Source organism: Egretta garzetta, unplaced genomic scaffold (genome assembly GCF_000687185.1).
Source record: "Egretta garzetta isolate BGI_Z169 unplaced genomic scaffold, ASM68718v1 scaffold50, whole genome shotgun sequence".
Classification (NCBI taxonomy): Eukaryota; Metazoa; Chordata; class Aves; order Pelecaniformes; family Ardeidae; genus Egretta; species Egretta garzetta.
Window position 1 is genome coordinate 3,747,366 of NW_009258613.1, and position 20,780 is coordinate 3,768,145.

The 20,780-nt window shown below is 41.1% G+C and overlaps 1 protein-coding gene across 1 annotated transcript in view; it reads right to left on the reverse strand.

Moving 5' to 3' along the window:
- Positions 1-18,876: 18,876 nt before the first annotated feature.
- Positions 18,877-20,780, reverse strand: part of LRRC6 (leucine rich repeat containing 6) — a 40,544-nt gene continuing 38,640 nt past the window's right edge. The window contains exon 13 of the mRNA XM_035903437.1: positions 18,877-19,063. Within this exon, the coding sequence (XP_035759330.1) occupies positions 18,877-19,063 (187 nt within the window). The remainder of the gene's footprint in view (positions 19,064-20,780) is intronic.

Genomic DNA, 20,780 nt, shown 5'->3' on the forward strand with positions numbered 1-20,780 from the left:
GGAGATTCAACACTATTAACTTAACAGCACAGAGGTAGTCCAAGAGGCCTTTTCTAGTTAACCTGGAGAAATAGGCACTTTGCCTTAAACACCAGAAGTAGATAATTCCCATCTTTAAGATGCTTATTTCTCTTCATGACTATAGAAATGTGAAAAGTAACTAGGAGAGAGACAGACATCTACATGGTAGGAATCTAAAGGTAGATGAGATGAATCTCCCTGAAGTGCCTGACAGCTACACTTCCAACATCGTGTTCCAAATTAAAGTCAGTGGGACTTAATTAATAGCTTAGTTGTAAGCATATACTTCAAATGTCCTTCTTGCCCATCAATGATTCCTAAAATCAAGGCCAGTCCTTGTTTTCACTGATGCTGATGGCAAACTCCCATTTTCTTCACTGGAGCCTGGATTTCCTTGTTAGGGTTCAAGTCCCCAAATAAGGGATGCCTGTTTTTATCAGATTACTTGCCAGTGTCTCTCCTGATAGGCAGCAGAGAGACTGACAAAAACAATTATAATTCTGATATTCTGGACAGCTCTGCTACTCTAGCTTTCTCCCAGCATCTGAAGAATTGGCAGTTCTTAGAAGAAAGTCCATACTAAATTAGGAAACGTTCCTCTCTGCTCTATATTAACAGCTTGCAAGCAGCAGGAGACCAAGGAGCTTTGCTCTATGAATTATTTTTTAAATGGAGAGAATTAGTTCTTTTCTTGTCCTCTATTTTTATTGCAACACTTTTGCCAGGACTCCATATGCCAAGATGTAATTAGTTTTCAGAGAAGACATTTGGAGCTCTGGCACAGACCATGGATAGTTTTAACAGCTTCTTTTCTCTTTCTTCTGAATATTAAACAGGAGCGTATAATTGTCTGTGACTTCTTTCAAGACATCTCTGGAGCTTAAATAATTTTTCAGAACTAAATAAATTGAAAATAAAAATAAGATTAACACAAGTATTATTCAAAGAAAATATTTTAGGCACATAAAAAATCAGGAATTCCTACAGTTATGATGGTTCATTTCAGTGCAAATTCAGCCCTATCTTTTAATTACACATATATTCATTCCCTCTCTCTTTCTATATAAAGACAGGAAAGACTGAATAAAGACTGTCTGGTGGGTGCACTAGAGAGGAGAACCATGTCTTTTGATATTCCTTGTCTCTGGAGTGCTTGATATTCCATTAATTTCTCTTTGTATTTAGTGGCTTTTTATTTGCTCAGCAGTTTGGTGCTAACCAGACATCTGGAGCTAGCACAAGGTTTGCAGTGAGCTGGAGGATCATTGGAGTCATTGAAAATTTTTACTGGTATCACCGAGTGAAATGTCACCTCTGCCTTCCACATCACCCAAAACCTGTGCCAGCTGTATCAGCCATAACTACACTGCTCCTGAGCTCCTTCAGGTTTGCTGATTTTTGCTGGTTTCCTTGCCACCATCTTCTGAGCCTGATCCAGAGGAAGCAAAATCTCACAGTCATGGTGATATCCTGCCCCACTTTGCACTAGAATACGCGTGTGGACAGGATTGAATAAATCAGCCTTACCTCTAGAGACTCTGAGGATAAATTAATGCTATCTGACTGCATGTGCAGATCCACAGATGGAAGCTGCTGGAAGGTACGGTACCAGCGATACTCTGATTGTGGGATCGCCTCGAATGTCCTGTCTGCAAAGTGCCCGTCCTTTCTGTGCAATGGCCCCTCTGACTACGACAGCCCTATGAATAACTTCTGCAAGCATGTCTGGGTCTTTTTCATGAGTTTTTCACAGTACATATTCACCTCTCAGTTTCCTGGATGACCTTCATCTCTGTGGGCCTGTCTTCTCAAAGGTGACTGGGGTTTTGAAGTGCCCTTTTCCATGTTCTGGCTCCTCTGTGCACTGCTCCTCTGGCTCCTGCGCAAATGCAGCTATCAGTGGGGCTTGCAAGAGCTGCTCTCGATGGCAGTGAGCTCCCCTTACAGTTTCCCAGCAGAAAAGAGATTGCAAAATATTTTACTCCTGTAAGGCTTTCAGTTCTGGTAATGCACGTATCAGGCAGCCCATCCTTAGAAGATACTGAGACATGGGGACACAGGATGGACAAACTGGTGAAGCGACCTTGCATAGGTCATGTGTAGGCATGACATGAGACTGCCTCGTGCATGGCAATTCTGCAGGAGAGCTCTTAGGATGTGCTGCAGCCTGTGCAAAGAACTGCTTGTTGAGAGTACTTTTCAGGTAAGTAGAATTTAGGTAGGAAGAGACACTTGAAAAATATAGGTCCTCAATTAAAATGGAGCACTTGCACATGTCCAATTTAAAGACTGCTTGGGATTTTAAACTAGCAAGGGTGAATTGGGCTGAATACGTGGAAGACATAACCAAATTCAAATTCTTCCATAAAATACCCAACTGAAATGCTTTGCTGCTTGACTGCACCTTGGCAATGAACCCAGAGGGCAAAAAAAAAAATGGGATCTCAGTTTGCTCAGCGGCTAAATATGCAGAGCTATCAAACAAAAAAGATGTCGGTGTTCATTGAGCTGGTAACAGAGACTAATCCATTGCAAAGCTGGAAGAAATGTGTCTTGGGCCTTACATAATCCGGACAGCTTAGTTTCAAAGAGATGTATTTTTGCATGTCAGAAAGCCAGGCTCTGGCTAATAAGGTGTTTAGCATAAATGACGTGGTTTTGACAAAGAAAATGTGTCAAACAAGCAGAATGTGATGCCTCCCCTACCCTCTGGCTCCCCCCAGAGACGTCTTCAAATCCCATGCTAATTAGATGCATGTACAAATAACTGATGTGTCATGCATTTAACAAACAGAGATTTGTTGTCTATGAGCTAATTTCACCAAAAAGTCATGCAAAGCCTCCCGTCTTATCAAAGAGCAAGGGATGCTAAGAAAGGCTGAGCAGCACATGCTGTGGATCGCTTGCCTTCAGCCTTCTGGTGTCACTTGCCAGCTGACTCCCACTGCCTGAAGAGCTCTGGATGAGGCACCTGCCATCAGGATCCCTCCAGTTCTACAAGCCACAAGTCTTCAGACAAGTGCCTGGGATGCTGCAGACTTTCTTCCCCTTTCCTATATGAATGCTCCTTCAAGCCCCAAACCACAAGGTGTTGGAGTGTGATGCTATGGACACTGCAGTGGGAGGCTTGTGAGAAGCCACGAATGTTTGATCAAAACTGTATCCTACTTATGAATCCAGCCAGAGGTTGCTAACACACTCAACTCCTCACAAGTCCCCTCCTCCTACTTACCTTCAAACTTTCTGTGCATCCTCATCCTCTGCATGTCTAAAGGGTGGCTTCTTATCATTGCTCCAGCTGTCCTCCAGACTGCCGGGATCATCTCTAGCAAGATCCTTCATTCTCCCTTAATTTTGCTCTCTGCACTCTTGTAGAAGATGCCATTTTTTTGCACTAAGGATGACCAAACCCAGTCCTTCCAACAAGGTACAGTCTGTTCTTCAAACTCACAATCCCAAAACAGAGGGTGTATCAGAAGCAAACATGTGATGGAAGACTTTCTTTTTATGTTTCTTTCCCTTAAACCACTTGGCTATGTCTCAAACAGCAAAGTTCTCATAGGGAAAGTTAGCCTGGAAATGTTATTCTAAAATGTAGAGGAAAAATGACTGGATGCAGACAAACTCCATTGTATTGATTATGCAACTTTGCTTTGCTGGACCAATAAATACAAGTAAATGTTTTCTAGGTCATGTTCCAGTATTGGCTCATCTTTCCTCCTGGTACAAGGTTATAAGATTGTGGATGGGGAAGAATAATAATTAGTATTTTTCTGCATTAGAACTCACCCTGCTAAATGCGGAAATGTCAGAAGGAGATGGAGAAAGTTGATGCATTTCTGTTCGTTTTGTAGTTGTAACAAGATCTTGGAACATCTGTTTCCTTCAGAATTATTTTATTTTTAATATTATTTAATAATAGTAATTATTTTAATATTTTAATTAATTTTTTGGCCACAGGGTGCAGCATAGAGATCTCCGGACATTTTCATAGCAAACATTTTATAATGGGAAAGATGGTGTGGAGATATCAGAAAAAAATCAATTATGCAATATTTGGGTTTGTTTGCACAAGAAGTTAGGCATATATTCCCATCAAAGTGTCCTTGTTAGGATCCTACTTACCCTACAGAGAAACTTTCTGGGAGTTCCTTTGTCTTTCCATTGACTATGGGGGACCCCAGTCCACCACTTAAATTTAGGTGAGATAAACCACAATCGTGTGTTCTCTGAAAGAGCCATGACTTGCTCTGAAGCTGGATGTGAGGCAGGGATTGATGCTGACCCTCTTAAGAAAGTGACATTCTGACCGTATTTTATTTTTTAGATCTCTTTTTCCTTGTCTTGTTGATAAAAAAAAAAGTTACTTGCCAGTAATTTATCCAGTGAGTTCCATAACTACCCTGTGCTGACTGTCAAGCGGTGTGTCTCAGACATAGCCTGTATTCAGCCCTCTTGGTGACATTTTGCTTCGAGTAACAAGGATGACATCAATTCGCAGATTACGTGCAGTTGCTTTTCCCAGTAACCAAGTCTTTAGATTATATGACCCTCAGGGTAGGGCCCAGCACTTCCTCGACCATTATTTTTATGTGCTTTGGCACTCTGCTGACACGTTTGGTGTCAAACTGTCTCTTAGCACATACGACACCTTGTCTGGATCCCAGAGTCACCACTGTCTGTAGGGAGCATGAGGTTCATCTCAGAAACAGCAAAAAATACCAAAGAAGACAACTGAATAAAAAAAGGTCCTTCTGCCAATGAAACATAAAGTCCTACAACTAGGAAAAAGCAGAGCAAGCTCATAATCAGAAAAGAGCTGTGCTTGTACCAGAAACACGGACTTAGAGGGCAACTAAATGAAGAGCCATATTTTTCAGAAGCAGCTTATTAAACTGTTGACACAATTTTCATTCCATGCAAACTCTTAGGCTTCTCAGTAAATTTGCAAATTCCATTTCGGGAGCTACATTTTATCTAAAAGCAAACTGGGAAACTTTCCAGTGGAAACGGTGAATTTGTCAGACAGCCGTAGTGTGTGTACTACAGTGCTCTCTCTTATCACCACTGCAGGCAGGAGTTTTGTTGCCTTACAACCCACATATTCCCACTTTGAAACAGGAAGCAGAGGGAGTGAGGACCATGGCTGGGTAAATCCATCAGCCCTGTGAGGATCATGGAAGTCCCTGATGAGAAAGAGGCAGGTATAAGTGACCTCTGGAAGCTGCAGGGAAGCTAGGAAAAAGTCAAGCTAGGGAAAAAAAAAAATAGGGGCAATGAGGACAAAACTTTTAGCAAGGCCACATTGTCTGAATCTGAAAACACCACCAGGGATCAGGCTGGAGCAGGAGTAAGGCAGAGGGCTGAACCCCCATCCTGCAGTCAGCTCTGTGTGAGTGCCTTCCTGCACAATGCCTGGAGCTCTGCAAGCAGTACCATCCCACACAGGCCTGAAGGGTGGTGGTGACAGAAACAGGGCCTCCAGCAGCACTAGTGATGGGGTAGATAAGGCAGGAGAAGGAGAGAGTGTCCTGTAGGAGAAAGAAATATCAACAGTCCTCTTCTTCCTAGGCCATATTAAGGGTTAAATTAATCACTTGATGGGCAATGTGGGGACTAAGGCAATAGAACAGACATGGCAGATAGCCACAGAAACACTGGTCCTTAGAGTGTTGCTTGTTTGAAGCATGGTGGAAAAAAATGCATTTGTCACCAAGTCATGGATGGGAAGGACTACATGTGACGACCGGAGTAGGGACACCAGCTGGCATTGACTCTGTTGGATTGTGCAACTTTTGAGACATGACAGCAAACATGGGACAAGATGGCAGGGACCCATCAACCTCATAGAAGGGTTGAATTCTCTTCCCCAGGCTGGACTCTGTTTCTCTAAACTGGCACAGAGTAAAAGCTGCTGTCCTCAATTAAACTCTAAGCAAATCTGTGAAAGGGAATGAAGCTCCTCTTCTTCTGCAACCAGAGGAGGGCAACAGAGCTGGTGAAAGGAATGTCCTGTGAGGAGTGGCTGAGGACTATGGATTTGTCTAGTTTGGAGAAAAGGAGGCTGAGGCGTGGCCTCATTGCTCTCTACAGTTTCCTGAGGAGGGGAAGTGGGGAAGGATGTGCTGGTGTCATCTCCCTGGTATCCAGCAACAGGATGCATGGGAATGGTTTGTGTCATGGAAGGTTCAGACTGGACATTAGGAAATGTTTCTTTACCAAGAGGGTGGTCAAACACTGGAACAGGTTTCCTGGAGAGGTGGTTGATGATCCAAGCCTGTCAGTGTTTAAGAGGCATTTGGCCAATGCCCTTAATAATTTGCTTTATCCTTTGGTCAGCCCTGAAGTGATTAGGCAGTTGGACTAGATGATCGTTGTAGGTCCCTTCCAAATGAAATACTCTATTCTGTTCTATTCTATTCTATTCTATCCTACTCTTCTTGTCCCACTTGTGTGGGGTTTGACACATACACCCTTAGCACCAGTTAGTGATGCATCAGTGGATTTATATGCATAGGTCCTGCAAGAATTCATGTTAGGCCTCATTTCCAAGGATTCAACACCTATACATGGAGATGCAGTTGGATTCTTGACTGCATGGCCTTTCTTGTCTTGAAATGCTAGAATGAAGGAGGAGACCAATAAAAACTACCCAATTTCATAAGGGTTTAGCAGAAGAATTAACACCTGGTTGCAAATCCTGTATTCAGACCACAACCCTTTCTCCTGACTGATGTCCTCAGGTTCATTGATGTATTTGCTACTGACATTTGAAAGGCTATATTTAGACTCCCAAGTCATGCTTCACTCCAAAATTCTTTACAATGGGATTCACAATGAGTTTCTTGACGAAGGTCTAAAAAACCCTTGCATTTTTTATGGTCTGCCATATTTCTATATTACACTATCAGAATATCCAAGGGTAAACTGTCAAGGTCTGAATCCCCTGACAGAGTGCAGTAATATATTTAGTGGAGCCACTATAATTGCTTCTCCCCGAAATGCCAATGAATATGATGAATATGATAAAGCTTCTCACCAACCTCTTACCATTTCCCAGAAAGATACATCATATGCAGATACTAATTTGTTAATTGTCATACAGTCAAAGGCAAGCAAATAGTGTACAAAGTGGATCTACTAAAGACTATTGACATGCAAATGTTATGTTCTTTCAAGTAGAAAGGGAAGAAGATGAACATTCAGCTCTTTCAAGCTCTAGTGTAGAATAAGAGTTCAATACCTTTGAAAAAAAAATTTAAGGAATTTGGAAATGGGTTTCTAAATGCAAAAGTAAAAATTTGCACTGCTAGCTGTTGGAGAACTTTTCTGCTGAAATAACCTTCTAATTGAAAATGACATTTTTGGAAAACATTTTACAGCCAGATTGCTGTGGAAGTGAAGATTGCAGGTGCCTGGCACCTGCCTGCAAAGGTCCCAGCAATTTACTGTCAGGAAGTGATATGGACAAAAGTGCTTGAAGGGTTTTTGTACTTTGGTGCCTTTGGCATCTCAGCATGTCCTGTCTCCTCCTCAACACCAGCCCAGAAGAGGGGACAGCTCTCTCCTCTGCTTTCTCTGCAAGTGGTAGCATCTTTTTTTCATCCTATTTGCTTGCATCTGAAAAAACTCTTGTGCATTTAACACCTAAGTTGACAAAAGCTGGATGGGAAGTAAGAAGTGTCTATTCTGTGCTTTTTGGAAGATGTGTTTCTGAAATTCCTTACCATTTTGTTTTGAAACCAGCTTCCATCTTCAGCATAATCATAAATGCCACTGTGTTCTACTTTCTGTTTGCGTATTTCCACATAGCCAAACCAAGCAGGAGCTGATGAACCTGTATATACAAGTTTAAACTCCTCCAAGGGAATGAGTAAAGGCCTAGGTCTCAGCACTTATTAAAAAAGTGAAAAATCACTGCCCTCTAAAGGCATCTCAGATTAGATACTAAAAATGGAAGCAACAGAAATCACTAGTCACTTGAAAGTCTCACTGTCAATATTTCAACTCAAATAGAAGTATTTTTAGTGAGCATGTGGAAAAGGATGTTCTAGTTGATATAATGCACCCAGTTTTTCAAAAAGCTTTTGACAGGGTTGAAAGATTAGGAAGAGAACTAAGCTGTCACATCATAAAGAGGGAGGTCACCTCAAGGATTAAGAATTTCTTAAAGACAGGAACCAGAGTAGGAATAAATGGTTGGTTTTCACAATGGAGGATTATTTGTGGATCCCTAGAGAGACCTGTGCTCAAAGTTGAGCTGCTCAACATCTTCTCAAATGGTCGAGAAAAAGAGATGAATAGTGAGATGGTAGTATTTGCTAAAATAAATCTTGAGGAGATAAAAAGACTTGCAGTAGTCATATCTCAAACTGCCTGAGAAGAGTGCAAAAAGTTCTGAAAATCCCAAGTGGTCAGGTGATTGAATGAAACGATAGTTCAATGTCTGTAAATACAAACAGGAAAATAACTCTACCTAAGCCAGCTTGATCTGTCAGTACATAGTGGCAGGTTCTTGTCTAGCTATGGAAATTCGGGCTCCCTGTAGATAGTTTTGTAAATATGGGGGCTCAGTGCATGACAGTATTCAGAAGAGAAGAGACCATTAAGAATCTGTAGGAAAGTGAGCGATAACATGCTGCTCTATAAAACCACAGAGCAAACAGTTCTAATGTATTGTCCTCATCATTCCTGGATACAACAGAAGTAGAAAAGTTTCTGAGAAAGACAACAGGAAGAATAAAAGGAACTAGGAATCCCCAAGAAAATGTTGATAGACTTAAAATAAACAAAGGCAAATGTTTACAAGACACATAACTAAAGCACAAAGCTTGCAGCCACAGGATACAGAATGGATTTTTATTAGCATAGTTAGAGTGAAATAATGAACACACAGATTCACAAAGAATTGTTCCCTCCAAGATAATTGCATGTTAGCCCCTAGGTCAGAATATCCTACAGTTGCTGACTCTCTGAGATTGTATCAGGGAAGGATCACGATTTTCAATATTTCTTATACAAAATGGGGTCAATACTTCCCAGCAGGGTATGCAAAATTGAATTTTGCTTCCTCCAGAATGAGGGGGACTGGGCGAGGCTGGAGTGTGCAAGAGAAGCACAATCTCAGTCCTGCCTCCCCTAGAGGGTCAGCAGGCATAGAGCGGCAGTTACACGTAGCCCTCCAGAGTGGTGGCTACGTTGCCACTTTCTGCATTTTGCTGGTCTGTGAAATGTCCTGCTTGGTATTGAGGCACATCTTGGGCTAAATGGATTTCTGAGTTGGCTTTGTCTGGCCTTCCTTACACCTTCTGCTGTGGGCAATGGCATAAGAAATTTATCAGTGTTCCTGAGAATACTGATAAATAGGAAATTTATTCGTGCCTCCTGCCCTCAGTCTTCTGAATTATATCTTCAGCTCTGTCACTGTTGGATCAAGTGACTGAGATATGTCACTTTATGTAAGATTCTTCATGTGTTCACCCTTAAGACGAGGATATCTTTTCCCACTTTTGATTCTTGGTTCACCAATAATTTCCAGATTAATGAAGCTGAGCTACGCGTGGGACGCTTCCAGGCCTACTCAGGAAGCTAGTAGAGACTAGATAAAACAGTAAAGCTCAGACTGTTCTGGGAAATGGCAGGATATGATGTATGGGGTCCTGGAGCAAAGGACCTGCGGATCTGAGTGCTGGGGTTTTCTTATTGCAAAGGCATTTTACCTTAAGTGACTCTGATCCTGACAATAAACCATGCTATGTGCTGTTTACCCAAATTCTTTTGGCAAAAGCAAATGGCAAAGTTCCTATGAACATAAAACAAGAACTCTAAAATCAGCATGAAAGCTGCAAAACAGCACCACATTCACAAGTGGCAGTAGCCTGGAAATGGACTGGTGGTGTCTGGTTTAGTTTAGAATTGGATGGTACTTTTGAAGTGGGCCTCCTGCTTGTCTCCATTTGCTGTGTCCTTGTTTACAATGTCATAGAATCATAGAATCATAGAATGATAGAATCATAGATTTGTTTAGGTTGGAAAAGACCTTTAAGATCATCAAGTCCAACCGTTAACCTAACACTGCCATCCCACCCTTAAACCATGTCCCTAAGCACCTCGTCTGCCTGTCTTTTAAATACCTCCAGGGACGGGGACTCGACCATTTCCCTGGGCAGCCTGTTCCAATGCTTAACAACCCTTTCTGTGAAGAAATTTTTCCTAATGTCCAACCTAAACCTGCCCTGCTGCAACTTGAGGCCATTTTCCCCTCATCCTATCACCCGTTAACTGGGAGAAGAGACCAACTCCCACCTCGCTATAACCTCCTTTCAGGTAGCTGTCAGGCATTAGATTCCTAGAATCACCATAAAAGACCCATTGCCGTGCCCAGTATGTTCAAGGCAGTACAGAAGCAGTGAGACCACTTTGCAGCACAGGCAGTGGGGACAACATTTATACTTGTGTTCACACACAGTCATTCCTTGGACAGACTGAACGATATTTTGGAACCTCTTTCCCGATCTGAGAAAAACTCCAGGTCAAGGAATACCACGCAAAGTCTTTACAGCGAAGGACAGAAGCCTGGAATCTCAGCCTGTTTGACCAAAGTACACATTTTTTTCCTGATTCAAGAGCCCAGTGATAGATTTAAGGTCTGATATCTCAAGAGCTATTGGGTGCTGAAGCTAATTCAGTACCTTGTATAAAAGGCAGACTTCTCTGTCTCTAACTATGTGTAATAATTTGCTTTAATCTTGTGATTCAGATATTACATCCAGCTTATTCTCAGTAATAAAGTCTTTTCTACTTCAGCCCCAAGCTGATCTAAATGGTCATTTTTGCCAGCTGACCTTGAATTCTTTACACTGAATCCTGAACTAATGCAGTGGGAAAGAAGAAAGAGCTTTTTTGGCTATCAAAAGAACATGAACTAGATCTAAGATTTTCAATGATGAGATAACAGGGTTGAGTTGACCCAGGGAAATTCATTTCACTGAATAACTACGATTTCCATGCCAAACATTTTTCTACTACTTATGAGCAAATATTAAACTAAGTAAGCCCTTTGAAACAGGCTTTCAAAAGCTTCTATTAGTCATTAAATCCTTTTAATGCCTCATTAATTCTAGCAGTATAATCTGGTTTTGATTAACCAGGTTGTTAAGCATCCTCTGTCAAACACTGATAAAGAGTGAGAATTTGCTTTACAGATCACAGGCATGTAATTACGTGTCTCATCACAGCTGATAAAGTGTGAGACATTACCTTCAGCCCCCCAGAAATCACCCCGGCACAGTTAGCACAAAGCAATCTGACATCATGTTCACATCTGTAAGGTACACATTAACGTGTCTCAGGAGCCTTTGACACTTCACTACTGCCTTGAGAATGTTCAGACTGAATCTCAAGATTCCTTCCTGTGGGAAGGAAACTGAAGAAGTTTAATTGATTGATCTAAAATACTATAGACCTGTACTGGAGACACACTTGGAAAAGTTTTAAGAATTCTTGACAGTGGCTTAGTTCCACGCATGAATTGCCAGATTGAGCTAAACTGTTAGCATAAATTTAAAGACATATTTTTATTTAGAATAATGAAAAATATTTTTAATGAGATGAATACAGCTTTTATTACAGACATAAGGGAGGGTGATACTTCTTATAAGCATTTGAAAATCTCAAGCTGAGCATAAGCACACAGGAAGTTTTGAAAATGATGCAGGATATCAGCAACTTTAAAAGTTCAGAAGTCCAATACAAAGTCTCAGGTTCATGGAAATTAAAATGAGTGAAAAAAAAATGGACTTGATTCCCTTGGAGGATTTCCACTGCAGAATAGAGTTCTGTGCAGGAAAATCAGGCAGCTTGGATTTCTTTCATAGCTGATGTCACGCTACACTTCAGCTATACATCATAGGTGACTGATAAATCTCCGTGGATGTTTTCCCTTTGAAAATTTTATACTGCTGATGCACTTTCATTTAAATATGGAAGCATATTGGAACTTTATTATCAATCTTGGTGAAATCCTTAATTAAAAAGTCAGATGGCTGCCTGCCTTGTTGCAAAACCAGAGGAGCCAACACTAATTTATGTACACTGTAAAACAGGCATAATTATGCTGCCGGTAGACTTGCAGATGGTTAACACTGAGAGCACAAAAACAAGGGTCAAAGCATAGCCACAGCTCACATCTTTCTAACCAAATGTTCACCAGTCTCCTCTTCTATACACATATTTTCTATGATGTTTCAGAGGAGAAGGATGCTTACAGTGTAGCGCTGTGGAGCTTTTAAGTGCTTTTGTTTATATGATACATTTTATAACTTCAGAGATTTTTTTTCCCCAGACACTAAGGCTGTACTACACTGAAAGTTGTATTTTCAGTAACAGCAGTATAGCTCCCAGCGTGGACTTGGTTATTACGATTTTCCTATGTTTCATGCTAGAAAAGCTGTTGTCAAATATGAGAAAAGTCTCTTATAGGTTGAGATACCTCCATACAGTGCCCTATATGGAAAAATTGCCACTGTGTGCAGATCTGAACTCACCCAAGGGCGAACTATTATGTTAGCATCCAAACAAAGTAGCTGGTCCTGCACTATGATGCCATCTCCTTAAATGAACAGACTTTTGACTCTTGATCCCTGGCCAATTCACACCAAGACAGGGCTGTTTCTGTAGAGGAGCTGTAGGGGGAGAGTTTCTTTATAAGAATGGAAGCTTCTCATGGAAGTTTTCTGTCAGACATTCTGCTCTTTGGAAGGCCGTGGTTGTTGCTGTCTATAGGAAGGGCTCGTAAGGCAGAAGAGACTATGTCCAGATTGTCTAACTGACTGTGTTGAAGGAAACAAGGAACAGAAGTAGCATCTCTAATGGTTGGGTTAGAGGGAGACATTATTTCCCTTCCTTCCCTGCTCCTTCTAATTTCAGTAAGTTTTAACACCAGCTCAGCTAAATCATGGTGATTCTGAAACCAATACAGTAAGCAGTTTTGAGGCCTGATGTACTCTATGGTTTGCCTGGGACAAGTTTGATGCAGGAGCACCTTGTACAAAGCCTGGCTCAGAGAGATCCCAGTTGATTATTAGATAGTTCCAGTGCACCACTGTGCAACCAGCAGCAGCCCTATTGCTGCTATTGATCATTTCTGCTTTTTAAAATGTAAAACAAACTCTCACTATCAGAGTGAGGTCTGTTTTCTAAATTACATCATACCTTATGCCCTTACGAATTTCTCTGTCGCTTTCCCAATTTTCAGATTTGTTGAGTTTTTACTCTGCCTGGGTACATCAGAAGTGGAAGGAGATGGTTGTATACTAAGTACTGCTCAGGCAGTGTGAATGAGAACAGTAAGCTTCAACATGCTACAGATGACTCTATAAGAGAAAAAAATCCATTTATTCTTAAATAATATACAATTAAACACTGATTAAAAGGACCTATGTGCTGGTGGGTAAGGGAAAGGGTTGTGCCATGACTCCAGTCACTTACTATGCATCTACCTGGTCTTCTGTGCCCAGAGATCTGGCACTCTGGCCTTCCTTTCTGTCTAGCCCACTAACACAAGATGCTGTTGAAAATAAGTCTTTTCTCAATCCAAGTCAATGGTTGCTTGGGCTCATGACAAAATTCCTCACCCTACAGAGGGAGTACAGATAATTAGGTTGGTGGATGAATGTCAGCTGCTATGATTAGATTTCAATCACAAAAGTAATTATTACATCTTTGTGTGAAAAGCTGCTTTTCAACAACCCTCACACATGGGTGTTATGTCTGCATTAGCCCTGCAGGCAAATACTTCTGATCCCTATCACACAATTGTTTCTCTCTGTCACCACTTCACTTCCACAAGTCTTTCTAAAGCTCACTTCTGACTGTGGCCTTCATGGCAGTCCACCTGAGATCCTAGCCATCATAGTAATTTCTGTCAGTGTCTTATATGCTGTGTTGGAGATTTCACCTCCAGGCAGAGGATGGTATTGACAATGACATAGTTTAAATGAAAGAGCCTGGCAAATAAGTCAAAATCTTGGCACTAAATCCTACCCTCTGAAAGTATGATTCATAAAGTTTATAAGTTCATATAAACTTCAAAAAGTTTCATAAAGTTCAGTATTGTGTCCACTTCTGGCTCCTCAATACAAGAGAGGCATGAACATACTGGAGCGAGTCCGTCAAAGGACCACAAAGATGGGGAAGGGACTGGAGCATCTCTCCTGCGAGGAAAGGCTGAGAGAACTGGGGCTGTTCAGCCTACAGAAGAGAAGGCTCTAGGGAATCTTATCAATACATACAAATACCTGAAGGGAGGGTGCCAAGAGGATGGAGCCATGTTTTTGTCAGTGGTGCCCAATGGCAGGACGAGAGGCACTGAGCACAAACTGAAACACGGGAGGTTCCCTCTGAACATCAGGAAACACTTTTTTACTGTGAAGGTGTTTGAGCACAGGTTGTCCAGGGAGGCTGTGGAGTCTCCAGTCCCTGGAGATACTCCAAAGCCATCTGGACATGGTCCTGGCCAGCTGGCTCTAGGTGGCCTTGCTTGGGCAGGGGGTTTGGACCAGATGACCTCCACAGGTCCCTTCCAACCTCAACCATTCTGTGAGTCTGTCATTTTCTTCGGGTGAAGTTACAGTTACAAACACAGTTTAGCTTTAACAGATAACACCTGGTCTTTAGCAACTGTTCAGAAAAAGACTAATGTTCAGGCTACCCTACAGCTTTCTTTCACTATACATTAACTGGTAAGAAATGTATTTGCTACTCACCAGCCTGCTCTTATGGGAATTATAATTTGAAACGTGCAGTGGGAAAGCACATGTTTCATGTCTAATACTGACCCGTACTGGGTATATTCAGATGTCCACACTGAGCATCTAAGACTGTAAGACAAAAGGCAGTTTTGAATCCAGCTTTGCTATTTTGGTGCATGTTTTTCTGCAATACAGCTGCAATTGTTAGTGAAGTATAACTTTACACTGTAATAGTAGCAGAGAATAGATTCTCTTCTGCTTTTGGGGTTTTTTTTGACCCAGATGAACCAACTTAGCTCTGGGAGGAACCAGACTCCTCCTGTCTTGTGCACAAGCAAAAAAACTCTCTTGTTCTGACTGTGCAAATCCAAAACTTACATCACATTGCCCAGTTTTAGAGCAAGGGGAAGATTTTGTGGTATATCCAAGGGCTGTCCTGAACCATTGTACATCCTCTTTCCTCAGCACTGCTAGAATTTGTCATTAATCCCATCCATCTCCTGTCTACTGGATGATGAATAGATCCAGCCACTGCATGCTGCTTAAATTCACCCAGTCATACAGCTAGAGGTGAAATATCGCGGTACACACACACAGTGGTCTCTGAAATGTTAATCTACTTAACCCAATTACAAAGTAAGAGATAATGCTGCACATGCAATCGCTGACTCCGCAGTGGCAGAATGGGGCAAATGGAAAATCAAAAAGCAGCACGTTTTTCCTGCTGTAGGTAGGAGCAACCTGCTGCAGCTGCAGGGTGGCTTGGATCAGCTGTCATGTCCTTAACTGGGGGAGACCATGCTGGTGCTAGTCTTCCTTCTTTGCTCTCCCTTTTTCTTGTGGGGGCTGTGACTCTCTTTTATTCATTTTGTCATCATCTATGTTGGCTGTATGTTCTTTGTCCTCCTTCTTATGTCTTCCTTTCTCAAGGTTGCAGTACCTTAGTGATCAGTAAGTGATACTTTGTGAAAAGTGTTTATTGTCTTGTGCTTGTGATCTTGTTCCTCTGTGATCAACCTCTGCTTGTATTCTCCACAGCCCATACACACATACAGAATTTTATTGAAGCTGATTCTTAGAATATACTCCATTTTCAGACTGGATCCTGAGATTATGGTCCCATGTGATACACTTTCTTGAGTAGTTCCAAGTATATTTTGGCACCTGCTATTAATTTTCCTGTGACATTTCCAGCTCAAGACAGCTTTTTTTTTTTTTTTCCTAAAATACAGCATTATCTATCTGGGCTCCATCTGCTGCTGCTCCCTCCTTGCCTTCCTCCTCCTCGGCCTGGGCCGCCTCTGGCCCTTTCGGAAACCGCTTTTGCCCCCCCCCCCGGCGCCCCCAGCTTGGCTGAGGGGCTCAGCTGTGCCCTGCGGTGGGGCCCTTGGAGCCGGCTGGGACCAGTTGGGATCAGCTGTGTCTCAGCCCCGGCCTCTCCCCTCAGGGGCCGCCCTGCAGCCCCCATGCCAGCGCCTGGGCACAGACACCCGGTACAATCTCAAATGTAGATGTTTTGATGTGCAACTCAGAAAACGATCCATACTCATCCTTATGGGCATATAAGAGGTAAACCATAACATAATACTGTCTTTCTCACAGTTAGCCAGCCTAATTAGGAATTTATAGTGACTAGGGGTATATTGTAAAAGAAGCTGATGTTTTTATAGTCCATTTAGCAGAGTCGAGCTGATTAAGTAGATTTCAGGGCTGAGAGGCTTATATCATGGAAAAATTTACTCTGGAATTGGAAAAACCAAGTCAGTAAACAAGATGGGAAAAGAAAAATCCAAAATGATACTACAGTAGATCAGATGACGCCCAAATTCAACTTTGGTTTATGTCTTTGTGAAATATATATTTTCTTTTCGTCTCTCAATATACGCAGCATTAGTATGAAACTTCATTTTTTTATCCTATATCTATTTCAAATTGCAACCGAAGAAAATGCATCAGTTCAACCCATCAGCCTAAGCTGATGGATATATTCTGCTTCTCTTTGGTGCACTTTAAGAAAGGCTATTTGTCTTTATCTTACATTAAACATCTGTGGAGAATCATAAAGCACTTTAGAGAGGCTAAAAATCCCAGAATTCAATAGCAATGTTTTCTTTCTAACTGCTGAGTTTTTTGCATGATGTTTTTCACAATTAGGGAAACAGCACTGTCAAAGAATGGGCCATGAACTTGACTGTGTGCTGAGAGATATTATGGGCACTATCTGAACACAGATTGCTACTTAAACAACGTATTTTAAGTGGAGCCATAGTGGTTCCGTCATAAGTGTAGCTTATTAATTTTCTACCTTAAGGATGAAAACAAGATGTAACCACAAGATATTCTTTGATTCTTCATGAGTTGAATTTTCTTGCTCTATTCCCTTTAGCTAGAAGCAAAAGCTGGTTTGAATCAGAAGCATTTTCTTTCTGCAGGACCAAACGAAGTCTTCCTTTACAGAGAAACAGTTTGAAATTCATTACCAAGGCAATGTAGGTCACTCAATTTGCTTTTTCTTCGAGTTTCTCTGTCGTTTTTGAAAAAACAGTGGCCTTAAATTTGGTAAAAACCCAAAGGTATCCTTTTTTACTACAGAACTGAATGCTAATTGCCCAGCTAAAAGACCAAGAGAGACGTTCAAGCACATAGACATCATTACATCAACTGTTTTGTAGACAACAGAGCTAACAAGGCTTGATTTCCTATGGTTTTATGTCCTATGTCCCCTACATATTCCTCATTTTAACAGTCCCCCAAGCCAGAAATATTTGTTGTGACCCTCCCTCTGCAAAATTCCACTGTCTTCTCAATATTCACCTTTTGCTTCCATAGTAACTCAAGGTCTAACCATATTTCCTAAATACCTCCCACACTCTCCTCAGCTTTCCCCCAGGTTCCCAGAGCCCTACCGGCATGACTCCGACTTTCTTTAACCATCACATAGGCACAAGGAGTTCAGTTACCAACTTGTTGATTAGCTGAGTGAATACTGCCAGAATAGGTGACGGCTGAGTCCTCTCTTCCAAAGAGCAGTTGCATCAAGAGAATCCCTTCTTACTACTCAGTGACGGTTTTCACTAAATTTAGAGGAGCTGAGTATTTGTTTGACCTTTCTCTTCTATCAGATAGGGTGAAAATAGCCAAAATGGCATTCAAAAGCAGAGCTGAGGTAAGAATCCTTGTTTTCACAGGAAAAAAGGAAAAATAAAAGAAATTTGGTCTTGCCAAATTGCAATAATTTTCTAATGTAACCCAGTATACATTTGTGCTTTGATGCTGCCTGTTTCATTCATGCAGCAATCCAGAAGCTGAGGGGAAAAAAATATGATAATGGAGCTTCTAGTTGCTAAAAAAGGGCTGGAGGGTGGGGAAGGAGCAGCTCATCCCATTACAGCTGCTCAGCCTTATTTCATCCAACAGCTAAAAATTAGCCTTGATATTTTTAGGGGACCCTGAAAAAGATGGAAGAGTTTAGAGCAGCTGCATGAACAGGAACAAGAATGGGCTGGATGATTTCTCCCAGCTTCCCCGTGGTGCCACATCTGAGAGACTGTGTTCAGCATTATTCTGGCCCAAAGTCTTCAAGGAGTGGATTTGTTATACCAGCTCCAGAATCCAGGAGCTCTGCCTTATGCTGAAAAATTCACTGATGTATGGTAGGTTACAGCACTGTCTCTCACTCCCAGAATACACTGTTTTCTTTTACTGTTATCCTCAGGAAAAAGAAAACACTGAGGAGTATATAGAGATTTTTGCTATCTTCAGTTTAGTCAGGATAATCATAAATCTTGTCAAAAGTGCTTTCTTCCTTCCTTCTCTCTTTTTCTACAGTAATATGTCATCTTTCAGCAAGACAGTAAATTCTTTTAAGAAACGACAATGTCTGACTTATATGACTCCCATTCTGATTTGTGACTAAGTAAACAATCTAGAAAAAAAAATAATTTATATAGCAATATACTAGCAGAAAACACAAGCATAACAAAGTTCATGATAAGAACTGTAATAGTATTTCCAACTTCAACTATTTTCTACTTACTTTACACATAAGGTCATGAAAACAACTCAAGCATAAACACAACATATAGAGGGACTATTTAAGAATGTTTCAAATTAAGGGAGGAACATCTTCATTATTTTCAAAATCAACATAGCTCTTCTTAGTCACTGTAATCTTCTCTGCTTGTAGGCTAATAGGTCCCTGTCCAATTCGTTCCTTTTCTTGAATTATCTTTGTCACATCAGGGAATGAATATTTACTGGGATCCGCTTCTAATTTCTCAACTTGTACACTCCTGAAACAAGAGGAAAACAAAAGGAAAAAACTTAATTTCAGTGTCAAACATAACAGAACTATTTTGGGTGGCTGTTTATAAACCCATTGACTTAAATGTGAGAGTTGTTACTGAGTCCAATTAAACCGAGATTAAGAGTTCTTACTGATTGAAAATTGACTGTTATAGAAAACTCATTGTAAACACAGAAAATGCTAACAAATCTCTAAAATTTTGTACAAAAGAATCCTTAGCCTACAAACATCAAAAGTTAATTTTTTGACATCTATAATTTGCTTTATATCAGAACATGGTGATTGCTGGTATCACATTACAAATGGTTGTTTTTTGATGTAAGACAGGGGTCTTTAAATCTAATTGGTTTTTCATTCATTTTCCTTTCTGTTCATTTTAAACACAGTTCCTTCACACTAGCTGTCTATTAATTCTTATGTGACATCCATCTTTGGAAAGCAGAAATACTTTTATTTAGAGAGAAAACGTAATTGTATCAATTTATTTGCTTTTATGAGATAATTCTTAGGTCTTGGTAAAATGAATCCTCACCTTGTTTGTATTATGAAAAAAAAATTAAATGGAAGTATAAGAAAGGTCAGAATTATAACAGAATTTCCAGATTCTATTGCTATTAAAGATATTCTTTTAGATCACGCTTAGAAATGTGTACAGGCCACTCATTAGGGCAACCTATCCACATCATGATGATCAAAGATTTGAAATATTCTTGCACTTTCTGTCTTGTAGCATTTAAAGCCACTGTTCTTTTCTAATAGAGGAGCTGAACAATTAAATGGAAAAGATCCATATCTTGAAAACAAGTAATTTGGAACTGTTTACATAAAAAATGGCAAAATGGAAATTTAATTGTACAATAATGTTCTAATTTCTGCAAACTCCAACACGATTTGTATGTCTTCATACTAATTTTCATTTTATATTGAGTGCTACTTTGGGTCAAAGTTCCAAGCTTAGCGTTACAAAAGACAGTGTGTCACGCTTCAAAGGTGTGAGAAAACCACGTTTGCCCAGGACATCAGAAAGGCTCAATAGGGCTGGAACAAAAAAGTAGCAAAGTCACTGAATGAAAGAATGCATTTCTTTGATGACAACAGAGGTAGTGAAAATATGTAAATCACAAAATCACAGAATCACAGAAGGGCAAGGGTTGGAAGGGACCTCGGGAGATCATCTAGTCCAACCCTCCTGCTAAAGCAGGTTCACCTAGAGCAGGTTGCACAGGACATCATCCAGGTGGGCTTTGAATATCTCCAGAGAAAGAGACTCCACAGCCCCCATGGGCAGCCTGTTCCAGTGCTCCGCCACCCTCAGAGTAAAGAAGTTTTTCCTCATATTCAACTGAAACCTCTTATGCTCCAGTTTGTGCCCATTGCCCCTTGTCCTGTCATTGGACATCACTGCAAAGATTCTGGCTCCATCCTCGTGACTTCCATCCTTAAGATATTTGTATGTGTTGATAAGGTCCCCTCTCAGTCTTCCCTTCTTCAGGCTGAACAAGCCCAACTCTCTCAGCCTTTCCTCACAGGGGAGATGCTCCAGTCCCTTTATCATCCTAGTTGCTCTCCTCTGGACTCTTTCTAGGAGCTCCTCATCTTTCTTGAACTGGGGAGCCCAGAACTGGACACAGTGCTCCAGGTGGGGTCTCACCAGGGCAGAGTTGAGGGGGAGGATAACCTCCCTCACCCTGCTGGCCACACTC